At 36.3% G+C, this 27111-nt stretch overlaps 1 protein-coding gene across 9 annotated transcripts in view; it reads right to left on the bottom strand.

The window, feature by feature from the left end:
• Nucleotides 1–27111, bottom strand: part of CLASP2 (cytoplasmic linker associated protein 2) — a 153328-nt gene that overhangs the window by 51422 nt on the left and 74795 nt on the right. For 5 of the 9 annotated variants that reach the window (XM_072853721.1, XM_072853723.1, XM_072853725.1 and 2 more), the window contains 11 exons: nt 22883–22962; nt 17442–17534; nt 16650–16795; nt 14989–15124; nt 11669–11739; nt 9577–9636; nt 8272–8349; nt 7500–7667; nt 4652–4707; nt 3299–3469; nt 30–53 (listed from right to left, as the gene is read on the bottom strand). In XM_072853721.1, coding sequence (XP_072709822.1) covers nt 30–53; nt 3299–3469; nt 4652–4707; nt 7500–7667; nt 8272–8349; nt 9577–9636; nt 11669–11739; nt 14989–15124; nt 16650–16795; nt 17442–17534; nt 22883–22962 — 1083 coding nt within the window. The remainder of the gene's footprint in view (nt 1–29; nt 54–3298; nt 3470–4651; nt 4708–7499; nt 7668–8271; nt 8350–9576; nt 9637–11668; nt 11740–14988; nt 15125–16649; nt 16796–17441; nt 17535–22882; nt 22963–27111) is intronic. The other 4 variants (XM_072853720.1, XM_072853722.1, XM_072853724.1 and 1 more) reach the window with 1 other exon arrangement.

The raw sequence follows: 27111 nt of genomic DNA, 5'->3' as shown, positions 1-27111 counted from the left end.
ATTAGAGGACAGACTAAACAATTTCTTACCATCCATCTTGTCAGAAGTATCCTCTTTGTTGAAAAAGCGGGCAAAGAAACATGGAAAACTTAGTGTGTTAGAATAAAGGTGTTCACAGCAGTCATAAAACATTAATTAAGGAAAATACATTAATATTAAATACAGCAGACATGTTTATCTAATTCATGCATGTATAAACTACCTTAAGTAAAGTTGGTTTCTCTCAGACCAAGGTACAAAATTACAGAACAGGGTACAAGTATCCTGCACAGGGATGTTGAATCCCTCCATATTACCCAGATTTGAGCAAACCCTTACACTGAAATATTTATAAACTGTTTCGTGCTTGGTGTCAACAGTTATTGAAGCATCAGTACATTATTTGTATCATTACTGAACCACAATATTTCTATTTCTTACAAAATTTGCTAATAAGCATGAAGCCCCACCTGGGGTAAGGGACAGGAGGGAAAAAGACATCACAATAAAGACAGAGGACAAATGGGACAAAGTTCCACTCTGGTTTAAAAGCATTAAAGATTTACCAGTTCAGCTGGAAAGTAGTGCATACATATTTTGACAGTAACAATCAAAATTAAAATATTTGGTGTGAGACATATAATTACAGCTCAAGTATTAATGTCCTTTTTGAGGAGACTTAAGATAGTCAACATTTAGAATAACTAAAGTAGAGAATGTCCTCATGTTTCTAGAACAGTCTTTAAAAACAAAAAACCCAAACAAAAATAAATAAGCAAGAGTTCTTCTAGTAATAATAAAAAGGGAAGAGAAAGGTGGAGACAATTCTAGATTACTATGCTCTTGAACTTGTGGTCCTCTGAGTCTCTAAATTTGGCAGCTGTTTAAGCAAAAGGTGGATATTTCTCTGTAAGTAAGTGTGAAAATTAAAATAAATTCAGGCTTCAGAGGAGACAATGTTATTTATTTTGGTATTGACTGCAACACATGAGAAGATGTGGAAAGCATTATGGATATACAGTAACATTTTCTAGGCATTTTAGTACCATGGTCAGCATTAACTTGACAATTCTGTCATTTAAGTTGCCATATTTGGATTCAGTATAAACAGCCCCCTTAAAATGAACGGAGGGGAGAAGTTTACAAATTAGCCCATTTTCTAAAACATGGCACTTGCTTGGATTCACATTCTTCATTTTAAGGTTACCTTTCGTAAACTAAGAGCAAATAATATTTTGAGGTGGATTCCATGGTTAATCCATAGCCAAACACACAACAGTCACACTCTCTACGTAAGTAAGAGAGGACAGGTATGTGTTATGTAAATTACCTTACCACTATTAAAAAACTGTTAGGAGAATGAGCCAAGATCAATCAAGCAGTACTGCTTTTGTGTGACTGTAAACAAACCTAGGTCTCCTTGACTATCACTGCCCTTATACCATCTGTAATAGGATTTGACTTTACTACACATTGCTAGTACCACATTATTTTGCCATTTCAAACCACCATTGTATTCTTCTCCACAAGTGATTGCATCTGCTAGTGAGGCAAAGCTTTCCAGCTACTCAAATCCTTCAAAAGAATATGACCTGGACTTACCACCTATTTATTCCTCTCCCCCACCCCCACTCACCAAATCTATATACTACTAAGAGAATAAGCTATTTATTTATTTCTGTTATTTTCCTGCATAAAACCATCACTATTTACTTCCCTGAAAACCTGTATGCCCTTCTCAACTCTTGCTTACAAAATTCTGGGCATGAATCACATATTGCTTAAAAGGTTCTGAAAGCAAACCAGTACTCCAAGAGCTAATTTTCTGTGAAACTCTTAAGACCAAAGTAGTCCCTTCATTTCAGCAGCATGAAGAAGATAAACAGAGATCTCTCTCTTTGTTTTTGCGTTTGACATTTTTTTCTTCTACCACCATGCTCTGTGTCACTTTTACTTCTCATAAGAGCTGAACTCCAGCTTTGTCTGAGATTCAGAATATGTCCTGTTGCACACCAAAACAGACCAGGCAATGCTCTGATCTCAGAGAATAATCATCCCACCTATTTCAGGCTTTTAGGCATTAAGTTAGAAGGAACTGAGAATTCCTCAAGTGATAACCACAAGCATATCTCCTCCGAGCAAACCGAGCAGCCTAACTTTGGTGTCCCCCTGCTATCCAGTAGGTTCTCTGATTTCCCCCGCCGTGGGCACTAGAGGGAGCCCATGCCCGAAATTACTATTTCAAGTAGCAAGTACTCCTAGTCAGCATTGCTCACTCATGAACTTAATCCTAAAATCAATGGTGTTCAAACCATTTCAAGTAGGACCTGATGACAAAGGAATCAACTCATTTAAAATAGTTTTTAACTTAAATTTTAATTTAAAAAAGCACAGCCCAAAACTTTGAAAACCATAGCCTAAGTGTATCCTAACATCTCCCCAAACACCAGGTAAATCAGAAGAACTATATAGTTTCTCTGCCTCTCTTGAGATCATCTTCAGCAATACTGACATTAGGAGATGCCTCCTTGGTGATCTAGCTGGCACACAAGCCGAGACGAAAAAACTAACAGTTTGGTGAACACTGAACCTCACTTCCCTCATTGCTACCCCTGCAGTATGGATAACCTAAAAAGAATAAACACATGCCCATATTCCTTTACCCTCCCCACTTAGCAGAGGTTCTAGCATCTACCACCAACACCACTATCAAATACTCTTCTGCACTCCTATCATTTGTAGCACTTTATGTCTAACAGCAAGTATTCCTATCAATTCAGATTGTCACCTAAATAACAATATACACATAGTTCCATCAACATGCTTAGGAAGAAATCTATGAAATCAATGTTGTATATTATTGTGTAAACCACTTCTGTATTATGTGAAGAAGCCACCACTTACTGCCAGGATGTCTCTTTAGCATTGTTGTAAAATAGTCAGCTAAAGAGTTAAGAAAAATGGAAAATCAAGAGTCCTAACACTCATTTCCCTATTACTTCTAGAAACAAAATAGCCATGATCACCATCTGCTGTTAAGTGAAGGTACCACTCCTTCCAATACTTAATATTAATTCCAGATTAACACATTTAAAGAGCATAGTATGGATGCATTCTTTGCGTTGGCATTCTTCCAGCATAAGAAAAATAAAACATCTAGCAAAGTTGGTAACTTACTTCAGAACACCTGCTCTTCTGCAATATTCCAATACTACTAAAAACGATGAGAATTTTTCAAATAAAGAAGTATTTTTCCCGTAACTTTTTGATCAAAAACCTCAAAAAATATTTCACAGTATTGTAATGATGTTTCCCTTACCTAGCGAAGCGTAAGATCCTGGAGGTAGACCAGCTGCTGACAAGCGCCCAGCTCCAGCTGTCTGTCCAGCAGCATGGCGGGCCTTTGCACCTGCGGCAGCATTAACATCAATGTCACTGCGAGACCTTTGCAGAGTTCCTGGGCTTGGAACACTCTTGCTGCTGCCTGAAACTAGCAAAAAAAAGAATTAGGAAATTCGTTGGTAATTAATAAAATAAGTTATATTTGAAAGGTTAACATTTTCTACTACTGCAGCATACCTGCAAAAAGTACAGAAAACTATGTAAAATAGTGTAAGTAAAGTTAATATTAAACAAAGGATTATTGAGGTTAAGAAGCAAACTAGACCTGGTGTTGCCATGAAATTCAGATAAAGAACAGTTTATTTTACAGTAGTATTTGTCTTCATTCAGCATGAAATTTTACCATTATTCAATACAAACTATGTGCTCCCACCCTAGTACAAATTGCATAATTCTGAATGTTTATGTGATTTATTACATTGTTGAATGCTTCACAAATGTAAGGAAATTCACACCAACCCTTGTGATATGGAAGGAAGATAATATTCCCACACTTCAGCTAAGATAAAGCCACAGGCAAGCTGAATGCATACCTTGAATTGCTTTAGGATCTAATGTTCTGTAAAGTATTTTTATATTCACCTCCTATTATTTACTGAATATTAACTATTCGCTTCAGTTAATTTTGACCATTGGTTTATGTCTTCAAAACTTGATTCCCCCTTAACAATTTCAGTGTACAGAAAACAAGCACTCTCAATTACTAGCCATCTGTAAAAAGGAGTTCACTTTTTTTAGGAATTCACTTTTTAAAGGAGTTCATTTACTCCGCAAGAGTTAAACATACTATGTGAAAAGAGAAGATTAATTTCTGAAAATGCAAGACAAAATTAAACTCTTTGAATTACAAATCTGTGGGTTTGTTTTTTGTTTTTTTATAAAGAGCAGCAGCTACATGGGAATAGATGAAAGTTATGAGTCCTTCATTTCCAATTGCCATAAGCCTAATAATCATGAATAGACCACAGAATAATGTTTTGCTTCTTTGAGCATGACTGTTCCATGACAAAACTCCAAGACAGATGATCAACAGTACCAATACATAGCAAATTATGTCTTATACTTGCAACAAGTGAAAATACATAAAATGTGAAGCAAGTATGAGGCAATCTTAGCTCCAGGTGCAGTTTGTAGTGACACATACCATTATTCAACTTGGAAACAGGATAAATGCTTAAGACAGTAAGATTTTAAGCCACATTTAAAACTTTTAATTCAAAGAACATAAAGAACAATCATTGTGCACTGCACTATATAGCAACCACCTTACCTCTGCCTGCAAGGCTTGCTGGGCTGGCTGCAGACCATTTAGAAGATAGAGGCCGACTGGAAAAAAACAAAACAAACAAACAAAAAAAAAAACAAACAGAAAAAAAAAGATCAGTAAACCCAATAAGTAAGTCTCATGTATCCATGAGACCTATCCATCTCATGTTGCCAAAAGGCAACAATAACAGAGAGTAGAAAAAAGAAAATCTTCTGTTCTTTTCTCCCCTTCAACTTTCTCAGCATATTTTAGATAAACACAGAATGATTAAATATGGAATTATAAGGGAAACACAATCATGTTACCTTTTGTATTTTATAAAATTATATCTTCATCACAAAGCATTAATTCTTAGGTTACCAATAGGCACACTTTGCTAACACAAAGTTCAGGCATCCCAGACTTGGTCACAGAAACATTTAAGGTGGTCAGTACAAGGTTTTAACCACAGGACTGATCTTTTAAATCAGCCGTCAAACAAAAATAGCAGGAGCTACACAAAAAGCTTGATTTATGACAGAAATTATGAAGTGGTGTCTGTAGTAACAAGGAAAACAGGTGTACAATTCATAAGCCTCCACCAGTCCTGTATCTCCCAAGAATCGAATTACAAATTAGAAAGGAAAATGCTGGAACTTCCAAGCAGCTAGACTGAATTACCCTGGTTGAATGTTTGAGGCTCCCACAACTTACAAAAAGAGAAAAATCCCATGTCTTTTCCTCTATGTTTTCTCTCCATTTTCCCTTACTCTTACTGCAAAAATGAGTAGTTGCTGAAGCAAAATCTTTCTCTCTACTCAAGTTTAACTGTGAGCCCTTCCTTCTGCCTGGTTCAGAAGGGTAAAATGCAGTCAGAGGGACCAGGGAAAAGCAAAAGACTGGTAGAAGAAAGCATGATACTTTATCCATTGATTCGTATCTAGTAATCTAAATATTTATCTGACTGGGAAGGTTTATATTTGCTAAAATAGTTGACTATTTCATCAACTGTCAAATTACAGTCTGAGTCTAGAGTTTCAGCTTTAGTGAAAATAATCCCTCTAATTTTAAACCAAAAAGCAGAGAGAAAAGAGATGCATAACATTGTGTATTTATCTGAGTTATTAGCCCAGGTGCTCAACGATAATATAGAGGTCAGCACAGTTACCCAACTCCTCACAGAAGATCATGTATTTGCAGCTTATTATGAATAATACCTGCTTTTCTGACATTACTAACTACTGTTTTGGAGGTATTTGCTGTAACTAAGTTGAGGAGGCCCAGGCAGAGCTCCTGGCTGCACCCTGACCTTACAAGTTGCTCCAAACAGAAGGCCCAGACAACTGTTAAAATTTCATCACTTGCACAATCTATTGCAATTGACATTTCATTTAAGCAGTTTCATATAGATAGGCACAAGTCACCACACTTCTCTCATTCCACCATCCACTTTAAAACCATTTTTGATCAATGATCTGTAAGAGCTCTAAGTTCAGAGGGTCAAAAATCATGGAGGATCAGACTTTTAGGAAAACCATACCCATATTTCCTAAGTTAGTCTTTACAGGGAGAACTCAGCATCTATGTTAGAAGCCAGAAATATAATTTTGGGTAACACAGGGAAAACAACATGCATCTAAATGCAAAATAAGTGAAAAATCAATTAAAAACTACTTAATTTCCAATATCATGATCTCTTCTGTTCATCTCTTATTTTACTCCTCCCTTTCTGTGCTGTAGTACTTACATATCTTGCAATACAGGAAGTAACACTCACTTAAGGATTTAAGAGTATTTTAAAATTCTAATTTCTCTGTAATTTAGTTTTTAACATTTTATTACTAGTAACTCATTAACAGCACTTTGATTTTCAGACAGGGAATATAGATTAATTTAAACAAGAGTAATTAATCTTTGAATAAACATTTTTTTTGTGGAAGACGGAAGTGTTAGCAATAGCCTACATTACCAACAATTATTTTTAAAATGTTTTTTATAATTACAAGTATCATAGGAAAGATAAGATTTGACATAGAAGAGGGAAAGCTTCTCGTATTTAAGGCAGCAGCCAAAAAAAAGAGAAAAAAATTAATTTCTAATATGCTGGAAGCCGTCTTTGCTTTCAAGTCAAAAGTGAGCAGACAAGTTATCTGGCTTTGGAAATGAAGTATCTGAACTGAAATCTTAACAGGTTTAAATACTTTGAAGAAGCTTTCTAGAATTTAGATTAAAAATCACCACATACTACTACTACTACTATTTTACATTTCTACTAAAAAGCCAGTAAATTTCTTTTGCTATCGGTACCTAAGCAAACTTTAATCAATTCAGCTCATGACTGTCTATACATTTTAATACACCACTGACTGCAGCACTGACCCACGCTCTAGTAATTAGCATAGCTGCAAAATACTGCTAATACATATTCAATACTGTGAAGACAGGAAAAAAAACAATCTCTGATCTGAATGAATCTCGCTGTTAATGTCTCTTTCTCATACTTCCCAGCAAAGAGGGATAAAAAAAAGGAGTAACATCATTATTTTTTTCCTAGGCTTATTCATTGCACCAAAATGCTCGACATCGAGATGTGAACCTTGAAGATATTTTGGTGTAACAGAGGCTGCTAAGGAATAAATATATGAATAAGAACAGCCTGCTAAAATCCAGTTAATGACTGCCCTTATTTTTCACCTTGCTGGGGTAATACTGTCATATAGCAAAACACAATAAAAGATTTTTTTATTAAAAAAATCTAAAGTGACAAAATACAATTGCAGCTTTTTCGTACACCATGGAAGTCTGGCTCATTTGCTTTTGAGAAACAGTTTTTATTTGTTTATAGGCTCAGAAACAGTTAAGTGACCCTTACTTGAGGCTCTCCTGTGAGCTGGAGGATGACCTGTCTGACTGAGGGAGAGATGCTATACTGCCAGAATTCTTCAAGTAGGTCTGGAGGCTTCTTTGATAGGGTGGCTCAAGAGAATTGTACAGAGTCTCAGCTTCACTAGGAAAGTGATTTCTAAGACCCAGATAAGCCCTGCAAAATAAGAGAATAACCACATGTAATTGCTCTATATTTTCTTCAAAGTGTGGAGTCAGGAAGTAAAGATTACAGAATGAACCAGGGATGGGAGGGAAAGGAACTCAGACTGAAAAGATGTAATGCATACAAAACTGCTCATCAAATCATAAAAGAAACCAGCTACATGGACTGAATTAATCTTTTCAAAATAACTTATTCTATCCTCTGAAATTCTCACATTCACTTACCGATTCTGTGGGGAAGCAAGAGAAATTCTTTCCTGGCCTACTCACTAGTCAAAGTGCTGCAGTCGTTTAATGACTTAATGGGGGTGGAAAAAAAAAAAAAGAATGATTATGCAGCAATATCAACCTTTATGACTCCTGTTTCAGTAGAATCCTCAAATGCTGCATAACAGTATTAATTGCCTCAACTTTCAGAATGTCTTTTGCAAAAGAAACTAGTTATTAATTCAGGACTCTGAGAACAGAAACATCAATTTTCAACCTAACTTGTGTCCTTTTCTTCAGCCATACTTAGCCACCCACCTCCAATTAGAGCCTTCTATCGCTCCTGTAAAACACACAATTTTTGAGAGAAAAATGTAGTCAGAACTCACTTTCTTGCCTCCACTCTTGCTTCTGCATCAGCATCATGAATGCCCTTCTTGATTGTTTCAACCAAGACAGCTGCGTGCCTAGAAGAAAGACATTCTTCATGCTATTTTGCTACTCCAAATTCTATTTTAAGTAGTAAAGTTTTACACTTTAATTAACATTTCAGTAAAAAACAGCTGAGATAGTAGTTCTAAGATATGAAATAAACAAATGCTTAAGCACACTGATAACATAATTGCACCTTCTGTAAAGGTTTAGGTAAACTTCCTCTTTCAAAGAATTATAATCTACTTTTCAAACACACATCCACCTATCACACTTAAGTTATTTAAAAATACCATTTTAAAAACACCCACTTTCCTGAAAGGGAAAAACTATTTTCCCTACTATATTAACAGTAAGAAAAAGGAAAAAGTTAAGATTACTAAGTTTGCTTTCCTGGAAATTCACCTCTGAAAGCTTTTGGCGTGTGAGTTCTAAACCTCAACACATGCCCAAAGAACAGCAAAGTGCCCATCAGAACCACCAAAAATTGTGATCATAAACAGATCCTAATTCAAGACGGGGGCGGGGGGCAGGGCGGGGTGTTGTTTTGGGTTTTTGTGGGGTTTTTTTTGCTGTTTTGTTTGTTTGTTTTTGTTTTGTTTTAAATACACACATACACACTCTGACATAAATTAAGTGATCTCTTCATTGCTCTCTTTCTCATGAGCACCTTGAGGGGTTAAAAGGTGACAATGGAACTGGATGAGCTCTTCAGATCCTTCTCTGGAGGCCCTCTAGTTCCTTTGCTCTTACTCTGTGCTTACAGTATACATTCTGCAGAGCTGGTGCATGTACTATTTTCCTATTATTTTCCTTCCTACCCAGAGAGGCTACAGTGTACTCTTAATCATTACCAGAAAAAGTCCTCCAACCTAATCCCACTTGCCCTCTTTTATGGTGAACACACAAATTTTATCCTTTTAGGAGAAGAGAGATGCTTATCTGTGCATCTCTGCTGCACAGGATACATGTTGTAAGTGAAACTCTGAGAAAGCATGGTACACATTGCTCACACGCGGTATAAGAGAAGAGGCAGAGGGTAAGGAGAGGAGGCAACACGAAGTCAAGGCTGGAGCATACAGCTCTCCTTCTCCCTGGCACTTGACTGAGCCACATGACCTGCTGTACTAGAAAGGTCATCTATGCTAGCAAGGTTGGCCAACACTGAACAACATAATCCAATTAAAGGATTCAGTGAAAAGATTTCTGTCTTAAAATTCATTAGCAGTTTATTCTTCGGGAAAAAGTATATTGGCCCATACCTTTCCAACGAATGTGTTTGCCACTCTTGTAACAACAGGTCTAAAAATTCAAAGGAGCGCCTAAAAAGACAGAACAAAAAGTTATAATTAATACTCATTTCTCTAATGTGCTTGTGGAATAAACAATAACTATATTCTTTCCCCCTGAGGGAAACAAATACATAAAATAAAAGTACATTTATCTGTCAAATAGGGACATTGGTCGCCTTATTGCAAAGTTAAAATATTCTGTATAGAAAGCAAACATACAGGCTAACTAATCCTAAACTTAAAAAAAATAGATGTGGTTCAATTAACCATCTGTCATGTTATTACACATATGCTATGTTAGTTTTATTAGCCCCAAAATAACAGACAAAAATCAATAAAGTTTAAAAATTGTACAAACTATAAAAACTTAATATTAAAAAAAATTCATACTTTAAAAATTCAGCTATTACGTCACAACATAATGTTTCTATGGCAGTGTACTTCTGTCCCAAACACTATTCCCATTCTTTCAGCTGTCATTATTGAGTATGTAGCATAAAGGAAAACATGAGACCATTAGTACAGGGCCCTGCATATAGAAAGCACTCCTAAAGATTTGCTGGCACTGTACAAACTAAGTTATGTAACCTTATTCATTATTAATTCAGAATTCTTGACAATTTAGCAGACAGCCATTAGCAAAAGGCATACTTTAAAATATGTCTGAAGCTAGATCCTGGTGAACAAATCAAAGCAACATGTATTAGGAAGGCATATATAACAAGTCTTCAAAAAGGTAGTGGACTCTACTGTCTGGAACTAGCACTTTTTCTGATTATGTTGCATCTTTGACCTGTTCTGGAGGGACAGATTTCATTTTTATTCTTCTCAAATGCTTTGGACGCCTACAAGACATGGCAAGAAACCCTGAAAGGCTTTTCACTATTATAACCAATCTAGTTTTCCTTTGTCTTTCCAAAGGAATGAAGTCAGTATGAAAACAACGCAATTTTGGCCACCTTCACTGATGCTCACTGGATCGTGAACTGCAGTACCAAAGCCACCTACCGTCTAATGTTCCTGTGGCAAGTGGAGGCACTGAAGCCCTGTGAATTGTTTTGCAGTCCAACCAGAAGTTATGACAGGTCAGTATAATCTGGGTTGAAATAATACTTGCTTTGGATGCAAAGACAGCTTAGATTCAGAGCAAATAGTTTAGATGCTCAAGCTATTTCTTGCATACACATAGCTACATCACTTTCAGAGCTAGTGTGGGTCCAGAAACAGCATTAACTTCTGGACCCTTCGTGAGATTCTGTGCAGAAAATGACACTCTGTCAGAAACCAATTAATTTTGTCAAGAGCCAATCCAAGTGTTCAAGTATCGTGCTCCTGGAAAAAGCAACATGCTGAAGATGCACCTCAATTGTTAAACGTGACAACACATTGATCCACCACATCCTATGTAAGGTAGCAGCCACTGTCTCAATCCCACAGTTCCCAACGTGCTAAGTTTATTATTTTGGGCACAGCATCAGACAGCCTAGCTCCACACATTCAAACCACATCGCACAAAAGTTACGAAGTCCTCCTGGCATCAGGAGAGTAAGGTGCTGGCACACACTGCATGCAGTACACTGTAGTGCTTTGACAAGAGCTAACCTCACTAGGCCTGTCAGATCTGGCCCTAACAGTAACTAATAGGCTCAGGCTGGTTCTTGGCAAAGATGTGCATATCTGCTTCATACTCCCCCAATGCCTCTCAATACCTGTGCTGTTTATTCTCATGAGACTGAGTAACACAGACTCAACTACAGCTTTTTTTTTTCCTCTGGTTTTAAATCAGAATGTACTTTTTCAACAAGTGTTAGGAACATTTTAAATGAGAATAAATTCTGCAGAAGGATACAGTGTACATCCCCCAATATGACAGAATGTACCACTCCTCAACATCATCCAATGTAGCTTTGCTGAAATTAATTTTTGTAGTTTACTGCATAACGCAGTTTTTTGTATTCAGAGATAACAGCCATAAACCTTCAAATCTGTTTATTTTCAACATATGATCATCATATTTAGAAAAGCAACAGCTGTAATAATTTGCTATTTATAATGTACTCACCTTCTAACAGCAACTGATTTTGAGGTACAGTTGCTTGTTATTAAAGGTATGAGTCGGGGCACATGGGTATGCTGGGGGAAAAAAAAAAAAGGATAAAGCAGTTAATGACAAAAGCAGTCCTGAATTTGTACTGTACTAATTAAGTCAAGCAGAATTAGCAATGTAATAAAAATTGCAATCATTCAAAATGCTTACTGAAACTAAATGTCGAATACTATTAAATAAGAGACTGCTGCTAGCACGTGAATTCATAAAAACCTATTTTTTTCCAGAAGGTCAAGCAAAAAGCACTTCCCATGCCATCAACAATCACATGATGATACGCAATATTTAGCTGTCAGAAGTCATATATGAAGGCTCAAACGTAACTACCTCCTCAAAGAGTTGTAAGCTGATGTTATTTTATTTTTGCCACAGAAAAAAAACAATAGACATAGCAGTCTTAAAAATCATAGTTATGGAGCAAAAAGCAAATCAATCAATCTGAAACTATAGGCAATCTGATCTATGGGTATGACCAATCAATACAATTAGTGCTACAAAGACCAAATTCCTTTTAATGCAAAATATGTCGATAAAATAATAAAAGCATGACATGCAAGCTTATGTATATAATCTATATGGAAACACCTAATATCCTCATGGGAAAAGAAAACCCTTGAACTACCATTTAAAGTGGACAAGATAAACTGCATTAAATCCAAATGCAATACTTCAATTCAGAATTAAAGCAGCCTTACTTCAGCTTATCTTAACTCATTGTAGACACGAAGTATTAACATTTTAATTCCAAGTAAGAGCAACACGGTTCAACAAATCCATTTTCAGCTCATTTCTTTATTCCTTTCTTGATTAAATACATAAGATAACTTCTAAAAGAATCCCCAATGCAGTGTGAAACTGTAGCCTATAAAAAACCTGCTTTAAAAGTGCAGTACTGAACAATTCTTAGTATCTCATGTATACTGTCTCCTTAGGTCATTGTTGCAGGATATAAACACACAAATCACCAAAAAAGCAGAGAGATAATTACCAGCTCTCAGAGTACTGCCAACTTCAGAATTAGGAGAGAATTAATCAAAAAAATCTGGAAGAGCCTAACAGTTGCATTTGTTCGTACTGATATACTTTTAAACAGGTTTTAGGGGTTTTGTTTGTGTTTTGCGTAGTTTTCAAGTTGAAAAATGTCACATGACTGCCAAAAAGGGAACAGGAAGCAGTATCAGGGGAAAGAATAAAACATTTTTATAGATGAAGAAACCTGTCTGTTCCAAGTCTTTGGAGCTATCGACATGGTAATTTCTAGAAAGTGTTTTGAAAAGAAATCAAAGCCTCAGACTTGCTTTCATTCAGCTTTAAGACTGCACATTTCATCTGTTACCCCTTTGAAGCTGTAGCGATGCATGCTTCCTCCCAACCCACCTCTCAGCTCAATTGCCCAACCTGAATCCCATCTCCCTCTGGAAAAGATTTTCTGCCATCGTGCCAGCTCATCATGACCTGCTCCCCCCCACCCCCCGTTGTTTTTTTTTTAATTGGTTTCCTGATTTACTAAGAGTCAAGAAAGATAAATCAGACTACATAGGAACAATCTGGAGAAGAAATATGAAATCCAATAAAGGGGCAAAGATGAGATGAAGCTCAAGATCACTGGCATAATACAGCCTCCCTTTTTTTATGTAGACTCACCCTCACAGCGATTAAATACTAAAGCACCTGGATCTGAACTGGCTGTCAGTGGATTCTGGTAGGAGTTTTTGAGCAAAACGCTGACTCCAAAAGCTGTAATGGCTTGGGCTCTAAATATTCAACTGATCACACGCTCCCTCACCAACTCTCATTTAATCCAAAGCATAGAAGTCCAAAGGAGAGCTGAGGTGCACTTCGTTTGACTCTCTTTTCTTTTTCCACTGAAACCTGAATTTTCTGTCAGAACACCTTGCATAAGCCATTTATTGGTTGGGTATTTGAACACTATGGATAGATTTTCCTTCTTCTGTGCCTGCAATCTAGTATGTTAAACTACAGCTAAGAATAACAGAAGTTTAAGCAAAATCAGGGCAGTTATAGCCGATGTGTAGGCTTGTCTCCAACTGAACTGAACCAATAAAGCCAATTTAATATAATCGGTGAATTTTTATTTCATGCTGTTTTTCTGGTGCTTGATTTGGCTCCTGTACAGACATGGTTAGTTTCTTACATGCCTGAGCTCGTCTAATACTACCGCAAATGGTATTCTTCTCTCACAACTTTAATCATCCTGTGTAAGGTGTATTCCTTCCTCCACTCTCAACTCTGTGCCATTAACCAGCTCACAGTACATTGTAAAAGTCTGGGGGAAAAATTCCAATGGTACTTAGCCCAAGTGCTGACGCAAAGGTAACGCAGAAGTCTCAGAGCATTCTCAGAGGCATGGTTAGACAGAGTAAGTATAGATTCCAAAATATACTGAGAATGGCAATAAAAGGTGTGAGTGATTAAACCACTTAGGTTTCCAACAACTTACAAAATTAAAACCACGGATGAGATCATAGTGAATGGCAGTAAGTGCCTAGCATTAAGAACACCACAGCTTTTAATGTAGAAACTACAGGCAACCTCCCACTTCTATTTGAAACACAAAACTACCAGCGCAAGTCCCAAAAATCTAGCTTCAGATACCAGTCAGCAGCAGATGCTTAAGGAATAAACAATAAAAAACAGCTAGTATACAGCATTCCCCTCTTCTATATGCTATAGTTTTAAGGACACAGCTTAGAAAGTTCTTAAACCCCAGGATTAAAATCTCTATTGGGCTTTTATTCCATGAACTTCTGCTTTCTGAACTGATCCACATATCTCTGGGCTCTTCAACATTTTATCATTACTCCATGGTTCCAATTTTTTTTTAATGTTGGTTTTTTTTGTTGTTGTTGTGTGGTTTTTTTTTTTTTAAAGTAGTTTCATTTTGTTGTATTTTTTAAAAAAATTCTTACTAGCTTCTTAAATACCAGCTTAACTTTGTCTTTTCTGAAAAGGCAGTTAAACACAGTCAACCTTTGAAATACACTTGCCTTTTTACAATTAACACATTACCAAAAAAAAAAAAAAAAAAAAAAAAAGAAAGAAAACAGACTTGCTTTTCATACCTATTCCTCCATCTTTACTATGGTAATGCTGCCGATTGGTTTCAATGATAAATAATATTTGTCCATCTGTGAGAAAAATTACTTCTCCATTAAAGAATGATTTATAATCTTATATTTGAGAATTGTTATTATCTCTGCTAAGAGCCACTACCTGAATATTTCTAGCAAGCAAAGTGAGAGAGGAACACCTACCCGAATAATGAATCTAATGGCTGCGCACCCAGAAGTTGCCATGACTTTGGCGCTGTTGGGAACCAGATTAAAAAGAGTAGGCACAATAGCTTCAGCGCCATGATCAAACTTGTTTCCCAAAACAGTTGAAAGATGTCTATTTAGGACAAAGAAATAAAACTTGTTAACAAAAATTAATTTCTTAGTCTTAAAATAACAAAGTTCATTGTACATTTTAAAGATTTATCTTTCCAAACAACAGAATTGCTTAATTTCATGACTTCCAAGTCCTTGCTTCATTAGAAATGTAGGATTTGTGGTACATTTTTGTAACTTAGCAGACACATTAAGAGGTTGAACACTAATAACTTTATTTCATAATGAAAAAAAAATACCACAATTTGAAAGGCTAAAATTCTCATACCCACATAAAATATCATAGTCTTTCTTTTTTTTAAACACATTTTGAGAGTATGGAAATTATTGTTTTCTTATGGAAATTATTGTTTGAGATTTTTTTTCCTTTTGAATGCAGGCAAAACTGCTGAATTTATCATAATTAGCCAACCATAAAAATTCAGTCCCTTGTTTATTAAAGGTTATGGTTTCAATTTTAACAAATATACAAGCATACACAACACACAGCAATTTAACTGTCCAGTGGTGACAATAAATGTTTCTTCTATGCAGAGAGACTATTAAAAAAATTTGCAATCAGCAGCAAATGACACATCAAATATATCTAAGTTTCAGGAATCAAGAAAAATTCCAGGCTTTTAGGCCTGGATGAGGACATTTACACAGTACTTTTATGCTACTCCTGACTTCATGTTAGGAAACGTTAGCATTATTTTCTCAAAGCCTGAATTTCCCTGGCAAGGACAGTTGCACGCTTCAACAGGTCCCCATGCTCTGTTCAATCAGGAGACCAGAATAGCAAGGGCGAACTCTGGGGCGTATCTATTCCACATGGCCACTGAAAATCAGTGGTTACATTGATGCCTTTCCAAAGGAAAAAAAGCCATGGAAAACATGGAAGTGGGAAAGACTCCTCTGGTGTAAAAATAAGGCTTCCCCTAACCCCTCTTGAATTTAATGAGAGTCCCCAAGACGATGAGGGTGAAGATCTTACTTCTGTTTACCCACAGCTTCTAAAATTATCATGGACATGAAAGATACTACCTCACCAAAGTGTACAGTGTTTTACTAAAGCTTTCACTTGAGTTTTATCTTTTTAAATTTCATCTCAGACAATTCAACAGCCAAGCAGAAGGGCTCAAAACACTATAGGGCAGCTCACTTTGTTATTACAAGTAGTCACAGTAAAGTCCTGTGCCAATCACTCAAGCGTAAGTGCTTCTAAGACTACTCCCCAATATTACAATTATAGTACTTAGAGCAGTTTGTATTAACTTGCACTAAGAACTCAATGTAATGATGGTAATTTGCTCTCCACATACAATCTGTTACAGGATTATCAACCACATATATCGCCACTAAAAGAACAAATTCCTTTAAATGTTTCTTTTTCTCTGTGGCTTCAGATGCTGACTTGACTCTATTAGTCATAGTGTACAGCAGTCCAACAAGATAATCTTTCCTGCAACACTGATAAAGCATCTTTAAGGCAAATTCATACTAAAATCTAACAACGTACACAAAAGCACATAAACTATACTTACGCTACAGTAATGCATGCTTCTCTAACCACCTGGGATCTGAGATCCTTGGCCGACAGCTTGAAAGCACCATCCAACAACCGTAAATGCTGGAAAAATCCATCATACTGTGCAGCTCCAGCAACTAGCAATGACCGAACTTTCTTCAGCTAAAAAATGTAAGGCATTTAGTTTAGGACACTACCAATATGCATTTCAAAATAAAAAAGTAATAACTTCACTGCAAAAATTTACGTAGGCATGTCTTTAAAGCAAAGCATAATTTTGAAATATATGGCAGTAATTTTAAAAACTGTAAAAAAAAATTCTATTACTTAAATTCTGGAGCTAAAAACTCAGATTCCAGTCTACAAATACACAAATACATAATCCTGTTCACATACCTGTTTCCAAACACTAAGATGCCAGAAACTGGCATCTTAAAAAAAAAAAAAGTTACATACACACAAACATTTTAATCCTGCAAGTGAAACTTATCATAGCCACACATAAGAGGTACTAATGCTAGCAGTTTACCTGCAGAATATATAATTTTGCATAAATGCCAACTGAAACATACGTGATGGCTTTTAGAAAAGCTTCCACTTAAATGTCAGCGAACATTTATTTCGGCCTTTTTAAAATACTTGCTCAAACTTATTTGGTATATGGAAATTCACTCTTTAAAAATTAAAATGAAAACTACTTTGATTATCTGGAGTGTAACTACTTTAATAAAAAGATTTTTAAAATATCTAGCTGTCTGTGCTTTATGAAATACACCCACCCAAACCTGAAACCAGATAAAAAGTTTACCGCGTTAGTTCGTTGATCCCAATCGTGTTTGTCATCTGAGAGAATTTCCCTGATTTTGTTCAACGTTTCTTCAAGTTCTCGACTGGAATAGATCTGAAGTATTAAAAAAACCAGAAAATTTATACTATTAATATCCCAGGTAACCTGCTTGAGAAGACCTGAAAACACAATTATAATTCTGAAATCTTGCCCCAAAAGTTCCAGAGAACTGTGTAAGAGGTACAAATGGGCACTTTAAGGCAAAACTTAGAGGATATCACTGAGTAGTGAATATTCGTTAAAAGAAAAGCTGAAGAATCAACATTTTCCTCAAGATTTCACCTTTGCCATGATCTAATCATATCTAGATTTTCATTAACTCCATTTTAAAAAAATATAATTCAATATGAGCAGAGATTTTAGATTATCTGTTGCAATACTATTGCAATTCAATTTCATTTTCATACCCACTATTACAATGGTAGTGAATCAACAGATTTTAACCCCATGCAACTCTTTTGGGGAAGGGACTCTCCTCCACATTACAAGAGTGCATGGCTCTATGAGGGCCTAACTAGGCTGCTAGTCAACACTAAAATTAAAAATTTGTCTGAAAAAATAAATTAAAAGCTTCAATAGCTTCTATATGTATTACGACTCCAAGCCTATCTTTTATTAACTTATGCAGTCAATGCAAGGAGCAGCCTCCAGTCAGAGTTCTCTATTCTCTACACAGTAATTCCAGCAAAATTGATGCCTGACCAATCTAATCATACATCAGTCACTATTTGGTAACACATGAATTAATGCATTTATTGATAACAGTACATGTACAACAGTGGATTTCTAAAGAAAATAAAAAAAACTAGTCATGAAAACATGTTATTAACATCAGAAAAACTGACTTGCCTTCTATTCTCCTAAACATAAGCCACTTTTCTGCTTCCACTGAATATGCAAAATTTAAACTTTTTTTTTTTTTCTCCCAGATTGGAACAAGTTGAAGAGGATATGAAGCAAATTACTAACCCTAAAATTGATCTGGCCAGAATTTTTCCAAAACCGTATTTTCAGCTAAAGATTTTAAATTTTTTTGGATCAAAAGTTGTTTACATAAACACATTGGGCTAAATTCAGTTGCCCACACACAAGCATCTGGTGCCATCTGAGACACATCCAAGACATCCACATGGGGCTGGCAGATACGATTCAGGACTTCAAGGAAACTCATATCCTTCTAGAGTGAAAGCTGGAGGCCAGCATGATAACTTACATAGCACCTAAATAGTAAGGCCTGATGCTCTCATTCTTTATTTAAGCCCACGACATAATTTTTGTATGTGCAAGAGCACAAAGCATGTAGAGGAAACAAGGACCAATGGTTAGGACACCTTGCTTTGCATGAACTGCTGAAGAGCTTTGACACTGGTCTCTTGCACACACTGTTCTGTATGTATACATGCATCTTATTTTATTCTAAAAAGATTTAGGAACATCTTTCTTCTGTTCTACAGTTAAGCTGAATGTGTATTTTCTACAAAATATCTTATTTTCCTGGGCAACTTGAAATTACTACAAGAGTTATTCCAAATGTCGTCTAGTTTTCCAATTTCCTGAGCATATCAAATGAATTTAACTTATAGTAGGTATGGGACCTTGACTCTACTGACATCTAGTTTTGTTCCAATGCTTTAACAGAACATGGTTATGGAGGCCTCTATTTCATGCTGGAATATTGAGGAGGTGGAAGACATCCAAGCTCTAAAACACCTGCATATCTGGTTTGTAGGATAAACAGGGTAGGAATCACTTCAGAAACATGAATTAGTACACCCAGGCCAGCTTCACTATCACGTGGAAAACAATTTTTTAATATGCTTTACGAACAAAATTGAAATTTTTATTACTACACAGCTTTGTAAGCTTTTCCAGGGTACATTGTGGAAGCAGCTTTGCAGTTCTATACAGCAGACATGACTGCATCCATAAAAACCAAAAAGCTATTCCTCACGATTGCTGTTTTCTTCTTCATTAGAAGTCAATAAACACCTGATGCATAACTTATTTTAAAAGAGTAAATGATTTAATTAAAACAGTGGGTCCAAGCGTAACAGACTTTCTACTCCACTACCCGCAAAATTGAACATGAGTTTTGTATCACCATTTAATATACTTGTGTATACTTGTAGCGTATAATACTTTTTACACAACATTAGTTTACACTAATTCTATAGGTACCATACCATTAAGAAAAACTGGTTACTGAGGCACATGTAATATTTACATCAAATCAAATTTCCATTATCAAAGAAAATTCTTATTTTCCTTTTAAAAATGGAAGGGACTAGTCAATGGCTAACTAAAGATGCAATTTCCTAGTATGGTGACCCTAATGCCATCAGAATTCATGACATGATTCAACCTCCTCAGGCTCCGCCCTTTACCACCACCCACCTTGCCCTGTCTCCTTCCCAATTCAGGGCTTTAACATACAAAAGCTAACCCTACAAGAGGAAAGGCAAAAATTTCTCTGCCAACTCAGCAGCCTATGCCAACTTATCACAAAGAAGCAAAGCACAACAAGGGAAGCAGGATCATGCCTTTTGGTAGCAGCTAACTGACATCTGTTTAGCACACACTCAAAACTTAGTCTGAGGTTCTGGTCAAGGTACAAATAACTTTTGTAAGTTGTCTCATTGAGTAGATCCTGAAAAACAGGACATTTTTTTATTGTCAGCCTATGTGTTATCAGAGACCATGTGCTGTAGTTACGGCCACAGGATTAAAACATGCTAGGCAATAGACAAGCACAGAAGCAAAATGTACAATGGGTTTGTCTGCCCTACTTGCACGCCTAGGCAAAAAATTTATTTTTTTCTTTAATTACCTGGCACAAACAGAATTGGATGTATGCAATTTCTGCTATTCAAACTGGCATTGTAATGAAGAATTTAATAAATGGCATAATTTTATCTTGTCATGAAATTAAAACTAATTCCACTGAAAAATCCCAAATTGTCAAGGTTGTCCATACCTACATTAGTTTCAGAGGAATAAAAGGTAATATTTAGTAATTTATTTTCTCCCTACCCTTGATTAATTACGCTTTTAGAAGGCCAAGATGAAATTCTGTGTTCAGTCAATGACATAATACATTTCTTGTTCCTAAGTTCCCACATCAGACTTTTATAAAAGTAATTAAATTTGTTTTGAAACAAGTTCTAGCTATTAATGGGAGTTACTCCTAATAACCTGAAAACAGAATTTTCTTCAATTTAAGCAAAGGCAAATAAACAGAGTTGTAAAAACATTATGGTTGTAATCTTAAATATGAAGGCACAGTCCTCTCACCACTTCTCTTTTGGGCACACAGATCCATCAGACTATATCTCAAAATCACCCATTTTCTTCATAAACTGCTGTTATCCATTAGAGGGCAACACACACGCATATCATTAAAGGTAAGTGCAACATCAAAGACAGAAAAATTAAAAGCACAAACACAAATCAGAGTAATAACTATGCAGATGGGACTTATTTCCAATATGGCGATTACAAACTAGATATGAGTAAACAATATGATATTCCTAAAAAATTAGTGATGAGCAGTCATTGGAACAGGTTACTGGAAAGACAGATCTACCATTGGAGGCTTTTAAGAATGAATGAAACATACACACACTGTAAGTAACCTCAATTTACTCAATTAATCCAGATGCACTTAATCTTGATTCAGAGTTGGATCTGTTTTCACAATATAGTTCCCTTCCTTACTTTCAGTGAAGCCACTACTGAAACCCATTAAAGTAATGAAAACAGAAAGACACAGGAAAGGGCCCAATAATGTACAAACAACTCCCTCTCCCCATTCTATCTAACAAATTTCCTTTGTTTTTACAATAACGTGGCAAACTACAGGTCATAAACATTCTTTCTTCACAGGGTCTAGTACAGAAACTTCTCTCTTCTCTTCCTTAGTAATTACCATGGTCTCCTTTTTTGGAAAGATCAGGGATTGTCCACAACCAGAACCATGAAGTTGGACAGCAGGAAGTCATTATTCCTAAGGATACGATACGATACGCCCCCCCCCCCCCCCTTTTTTTTTTTGTCTGGTCAACAGGTCTTTCTTACATTCTCATCTGTGAAACAAATAGGTTATTTTGGGGTCAGTTACACATTTCTCCCCTGCCTTGTCACCTCAACCTGGCTGAGATTAGCAATGACAAGTGTGTCTTTCTCCTCCACCTCTTGCAGTTTAGGAACGACCTACCTTCCTAGGTCATCCAGCAGTCAGACAGAAAATCACATGTGCTGGTCAACAACATACAGTTACCCCACTTTTGTTCTCGCAATGTTATTAAGCAACTTGAGTGATTAGAGAACTGCTTGGGACTGCAAATACTAAGGCATTGAACCACAGGCAGCACATTTTCTGTGCTGTAGAATATGGCTCTGTTCAACATAATGGGGATAAATAATATTAAGAGCTCCATGTTTTTGCCTTCCAAAGAATTCTTAACACACTTTGGAGAGGCAAAGAAACATAAAGCTCTTACAGTGTAAGACAAAGATTTCCTTGATGTGACAGAGATCATGGAGATAGAGCGTTCCTTCATAAAAACAGACAGTATTTCTGCCTACAGAAGGAGATCTAACAAATAACTATGCTATCATCTTGGGAAATAAAAATAGAACAAAAGTACACATCAAGAAAAGGGAGTCATACAAAATCCTTCTGGTGTTTGGGAACTACGGCTGACTGAGTTTTTGGTTGCCTTCCACACCTCAGCTGCTCAAGGAAAACTTACTCAAAACAGGTCTAGGAAGATACAGCATGTTAAATGACTCCACCGTGTGAAAGTACCAAGGATATGCAATTCCCACACTTAAAGAATAGAAATTAAAATCTGATCTTTCAACTAAGAACTCAGAATCCATCAGGTTCATTAGTATTCAAATAAGGCACTAGATTTTTTTTTTTTTAAGTATTGCTAGAGATGAGGACATGTATGCCAGACACGCATCATTACAATTCAGACACATTAGAAAATACAATTCTTGGTTTTTAAATTATTTGCCTGTATTATTAGTACTTGATTATCCCATGAAATTGCAGTTCTAAATTTTCCAAACATTATGGAAATCTTTTTCTTATTAAAATTAAAACATACAATTATTTTCAGTAGCTCCCTGGAAAAGATTAAGAAAAGCAATAATGGATTTAACTGAAACACAATGTGATGATAATTAGTAGGACAGTAAAAAAAAGGTGGTTATTTTGGTAACTAACTGGAAAAAGTAAAGAGCTTTCCATGGAGACTGTAAATTCAGAAAGAAAGAAAAGTAACGACACTTGCTTAGAAGACCGTAAAATTAAATAATTTTTTAAAGTAGGCTAACACATAGTATTGCAAATAGCATATTTCTGGAAACAAACATGAGTGTACGCAGCATCTTACCTGTACAGTAGGAACATCTGTAAATGCCTTAATAAAATCATCCTCATCCACAGCTCCAGCTCCTCCTTCTTTAGAGGAACCTACATAAATGTAAAATACTGTTAAACAGTATGTAATGTATGTCAAGGTTTTCAAAGTGACATAAGCATCTTTCACAATACCTATTTTCAAATATTTAATATAACTTACAAAAATCCTGAACATTCATCCTGCAAATTGCAAGACCCTGAACTCTGATTTCACCGTAAGAAAAAAGTTAAACTACTTTTTTTCCAAAAATGAACAATTCTGAGCAGTTTCCAATTTGACAAAGTTAATGGTTTCATTTTATTATTTTTATTTTTGTGTTTTAATTGGAAACTTGTTTAGTACAACAATCCTCTAGTAGCTGTTTGCATAGAATTCTGAGACCTGCACCCTGATAATACAAATGTTCCCAAATAAAGCATAGCATTTTAAATTATTTGCCAAAGCAAGAGTTATTTGTCATTAAATTGAATTCCTCAGGATGAATTTTCACCTTAACACATGTGCCGCAAGCGATCAGCCCTGGAAGTTTGGGGGTCTTTTATTATTATTATTTTTTTTTGATCTTACAGAGTAGCCCTACACAATTAGTTTACCTTGTGCTTCCCAACATTCTCACGAGGAGCTAAGAAGTGAGGTGCATGTCTCAGTCTCAAAGCTCCAAGAACTTCAACAAAGAAAGCAAGGACATGATGAAGGGAATGTTGTGTTGGAGCAAAATCTGAATTCCACCAACTGGCAGCCTCCTCAGAGCGCTCATCCCCATGGGTGTTCCACAGTGGGGCTCCAGGATTGTATCACCTGGAGGAAGCTCCCAAGAATGTTCCAGACACATTACTAAAAAACTATCATACCAAGAATGCTTTCTCTCCAAAAGCTTCCATGACAGCTATGCAAGTAGTAGGGCAGTTACTTCTGTGCAAGGTAAATGATGGAATTATTCTCACATAACAGGCAAAGATACCCCAAATCCCAAGCAAAAGGATCAGGGAAGAAAACTAACAGGTAACCTGCTGGTTTCACATTAGCATATGGTTGCCAAATTTCATGAAAATCTTGTGTAGAAACTAAGGCAACTCTAAAAAAGAAAATAATTTGAAAACAGTGTCTGGATTTCACTTTCTTACAAATACTAGGGTTACCAAGAAAGCCCTTTTTTTAAAGGAATGAACTCAAGTTTGCTATCAAATCAAAGAACAAGGTTATCAGATCCAGGCTGTGCTACAAGCCTAAAACTCCGAGTACAAGGTGAAGCTTGGCAGAATCCTTAAGTATCTTTAATAACTGAATCAGGCAGATAATATGACAAGACAGGTTAACTGCATGGAGACAATCAGTCCAGTAGAGCATTTCCTTCTGGAGAGGAGGCGGAGGGGGGGGAATCTCTTAGAGCAAATGAGCACTCAGGAACAAGGGTCTTGTCTCAACTCTTTCAGAGTGAGGCCAACAGGATAGATGGCAGAATGTCCTCCCTAACTTGCAGAGCACAACTGAAATGGAGGCATCTGGCAGAGGAGACATGTATTTTACTAACTACAGAACAAATAAAAAACATAAGGAAAAAGCAGTTGAGGCTGAGTGGTCAACTAAAACAAAAAAGCTAGGACTTCTTGACAAATGAAACTCTTGGTGGCTGCACTCTTCAAAAATGTTTCACAGTTTACAGTCCCTGATCTCCTATTTATAGTGCAGGGAATTATGTCTGCTGTGTCTGTATACTTGTGCAGTTTGGAAACATGAGGGTTCACTACCACTACAAATTTGATGGCAAACTTATCAGATCTCAACACTTCTATGCAGAACAAGATCTCTCACATGCCTTTGTGGCTGCTTAGTATAAAAACAGTGAAGTGATATCTAGCAAAATTTGGACGTGGTGCCTGCAGTGTGATATAGGAACATCTAACAAAATTTGACAGCCTGAGCTCAAGGATGTTGTAAAGAGATGCTGTACATAACGCACTTCTACATGTGTATCTCCAACACCATCTGTCATAATTGCCAATGGCAGCCAGAAGGGAAAGAAGAAATTATAACTACCTATTTCTTCTCCCTCCAGACAGTAGAGGGAACAAGTCCTTCCCACAAAGAGAACAAGTACCTAACCGGAAGAGGGAAAGATCCCGTTTACACCCAGAACACACCCTTCTGCCACACAAACTTGTACAGCTCCTAAAGGGAGGATGCCCTGGTCAGAGCAGAATTTTGTGGAAAGAAACCTTGAAAAGAAAGAATTTGGCACAGGGGCACCATGCTAAACTGGGTGGTATAAACAGCCGCTCAATTCATAACCTCATTCATCCCTACCAAATTACTCCAACATTTAAGAAAGTCTCATAGTACTGAAATAATCACAATCAATATGCAGTACTCGAGAAAAGTAAATGGAAAAGAAAGCTTGAGTAGCCAGAACATTACCTAATTTTTAAAGGCTGAAATATGGTTTTCACACGGTTAAAGAACTTACTCTTTTTAAAAATGTTTAAAATTATGAACAGTTCATAAAAAGTTTCTGTTCTTATCATCAAAATTGTTGTAGTCAAAGCTAACTCACTGCATTAGTCACAAAACAGTAAACCCCTATGAAGTTCATACTACCTGTTTCTTTACAACCTGATAGAATATTATGTAAGACTACAGTGATCCTGTGATACTAGAAGAAAAAAAAACCTGCACTTAACATTTTATACAAGTCCTGTATTATTATTCAGCTACATAAATACCCACACACTACTGTTAAATTTGGGGGGGAAGGTATTTTGCATTCCCATTGGTTACTTACCAATTTTCTGCCAAGAGAATAAACTTACAGAAATCAAACATTAAAAATTGACACATACAGGCCATGAACATAAAAACCATAGGAAATGTTTGGATCTCAAGTATTCATAGTGCACTCCTGTACACTATAAAGTTGAGATTAAAAGGGGATGAAGTTGCCTCTGCTAAATAAGTATATGTTGTCATCTTTAGCCTGCCTTAAAGTATCGCTTTTAAAATCAGAAAATAGCATGGACTACGTAACAGATTTTCTAGCACCTTAACATAATCCAATAATGCATCTTGAGGAATAAGAGAACATCCTTTATCTAACGAATAACTATTTATTACTTTAAAGACAGAAAGAGGAAGGACAGACTACTATTTAAATCCATTTGACATAGTCCAGGCACACAGAATTTCCCACCTTCCCTAGTCTCAATAACTAGCTCACTTCTACAGACCACTTTTCATTGAAACTACTACTCCCAGAAAATTGTTTTATTGCCTCTTTGCCTGGTAATAAAAGAAATTTTTTTTTAAAAAAACTTTTTTTAAAAAGTGCTTTTTTTTTTTGGCAGGTGACACTTTTTTAAAGTTATCTCTAAAAGCACATTCACTTCTATTTCACTAATCTTTCTCCTCCTCTACTGCATGATCACATATGCATACCAAAATAAAGTGTGAAGTAACTGTCAAAAGTCTATACTGCATGAGGAGGAAAAACATTGTTCAACCTTTCCCTTCCCTTCCTGATGTCCTGGTAGGTATGTTTACCAATTCACTCAGTCACTGTTTCTGTAGAGACTAACCAAAAAGTGACAGAACTCAATCTGCTGTTTCCCAATTCAGGAGAAAGTCTTTTACTATGCTAACAAGATACATAATAGTCACAGACATGTAGATGCCTTCAAAGAACTTCTCATGCTTTTGTAAGGCTTGACTACTTCACAAAAGCCACAGCAGAGCTTTACAAAATTCTCATTTCAGTACTGCCTACAGACTCAAAATTGACATATCTGACATATTTTGATGAACTGTTTTGTTGTTGCTTACCTTCTCAGACCAAGCAGTGATTATAAATTTCTTAGAAGTATCTCTTGAGTGTTAATGCTTTCCACTGAATAATGCATGTTCTTAGCCTTACCCATAGAACACACAATCCTTTGACCAAGTACAGACAAGTTCAACTATTGCATTCCTAATGGCAAGGACACTATAAAAAATTCTCAGGGGCTGTAACCGCAATGCATTTAACATCTTTAAGTGCTCAGCAGGTAACTAAAATACAGAGCCTCATCAACCAGCTTTTTCTTAAATTTACATTACCCTACCTTTGGACTCAGCCCACTGAATCCAACTGGGCCTCCCTCCGCTAAGACCCAGAAGAGAAACGCATCTGAAGGAGAGGGAGAACAATCCACACAAGACATTTATCTACA

This window comes from Ciconia boyciana, chromosome 2 (genome assembly GCF_034638445.1).
Source record: "Ciconia boyciana chromosome 2, ASM3463844v1, whole genome shotgun sequence".
Classification (NCBI taxonomy): Eukaryota; Metazoa; Chordata; class Aves; order Ciconiiformes; family Ciconiidae; genus Ciconia; species Ciconia boyciana.
Note: the sequence above shows the minus strand (reverse complement) of the source record. Positions and strands in the feature narration are given on the sequence as shown.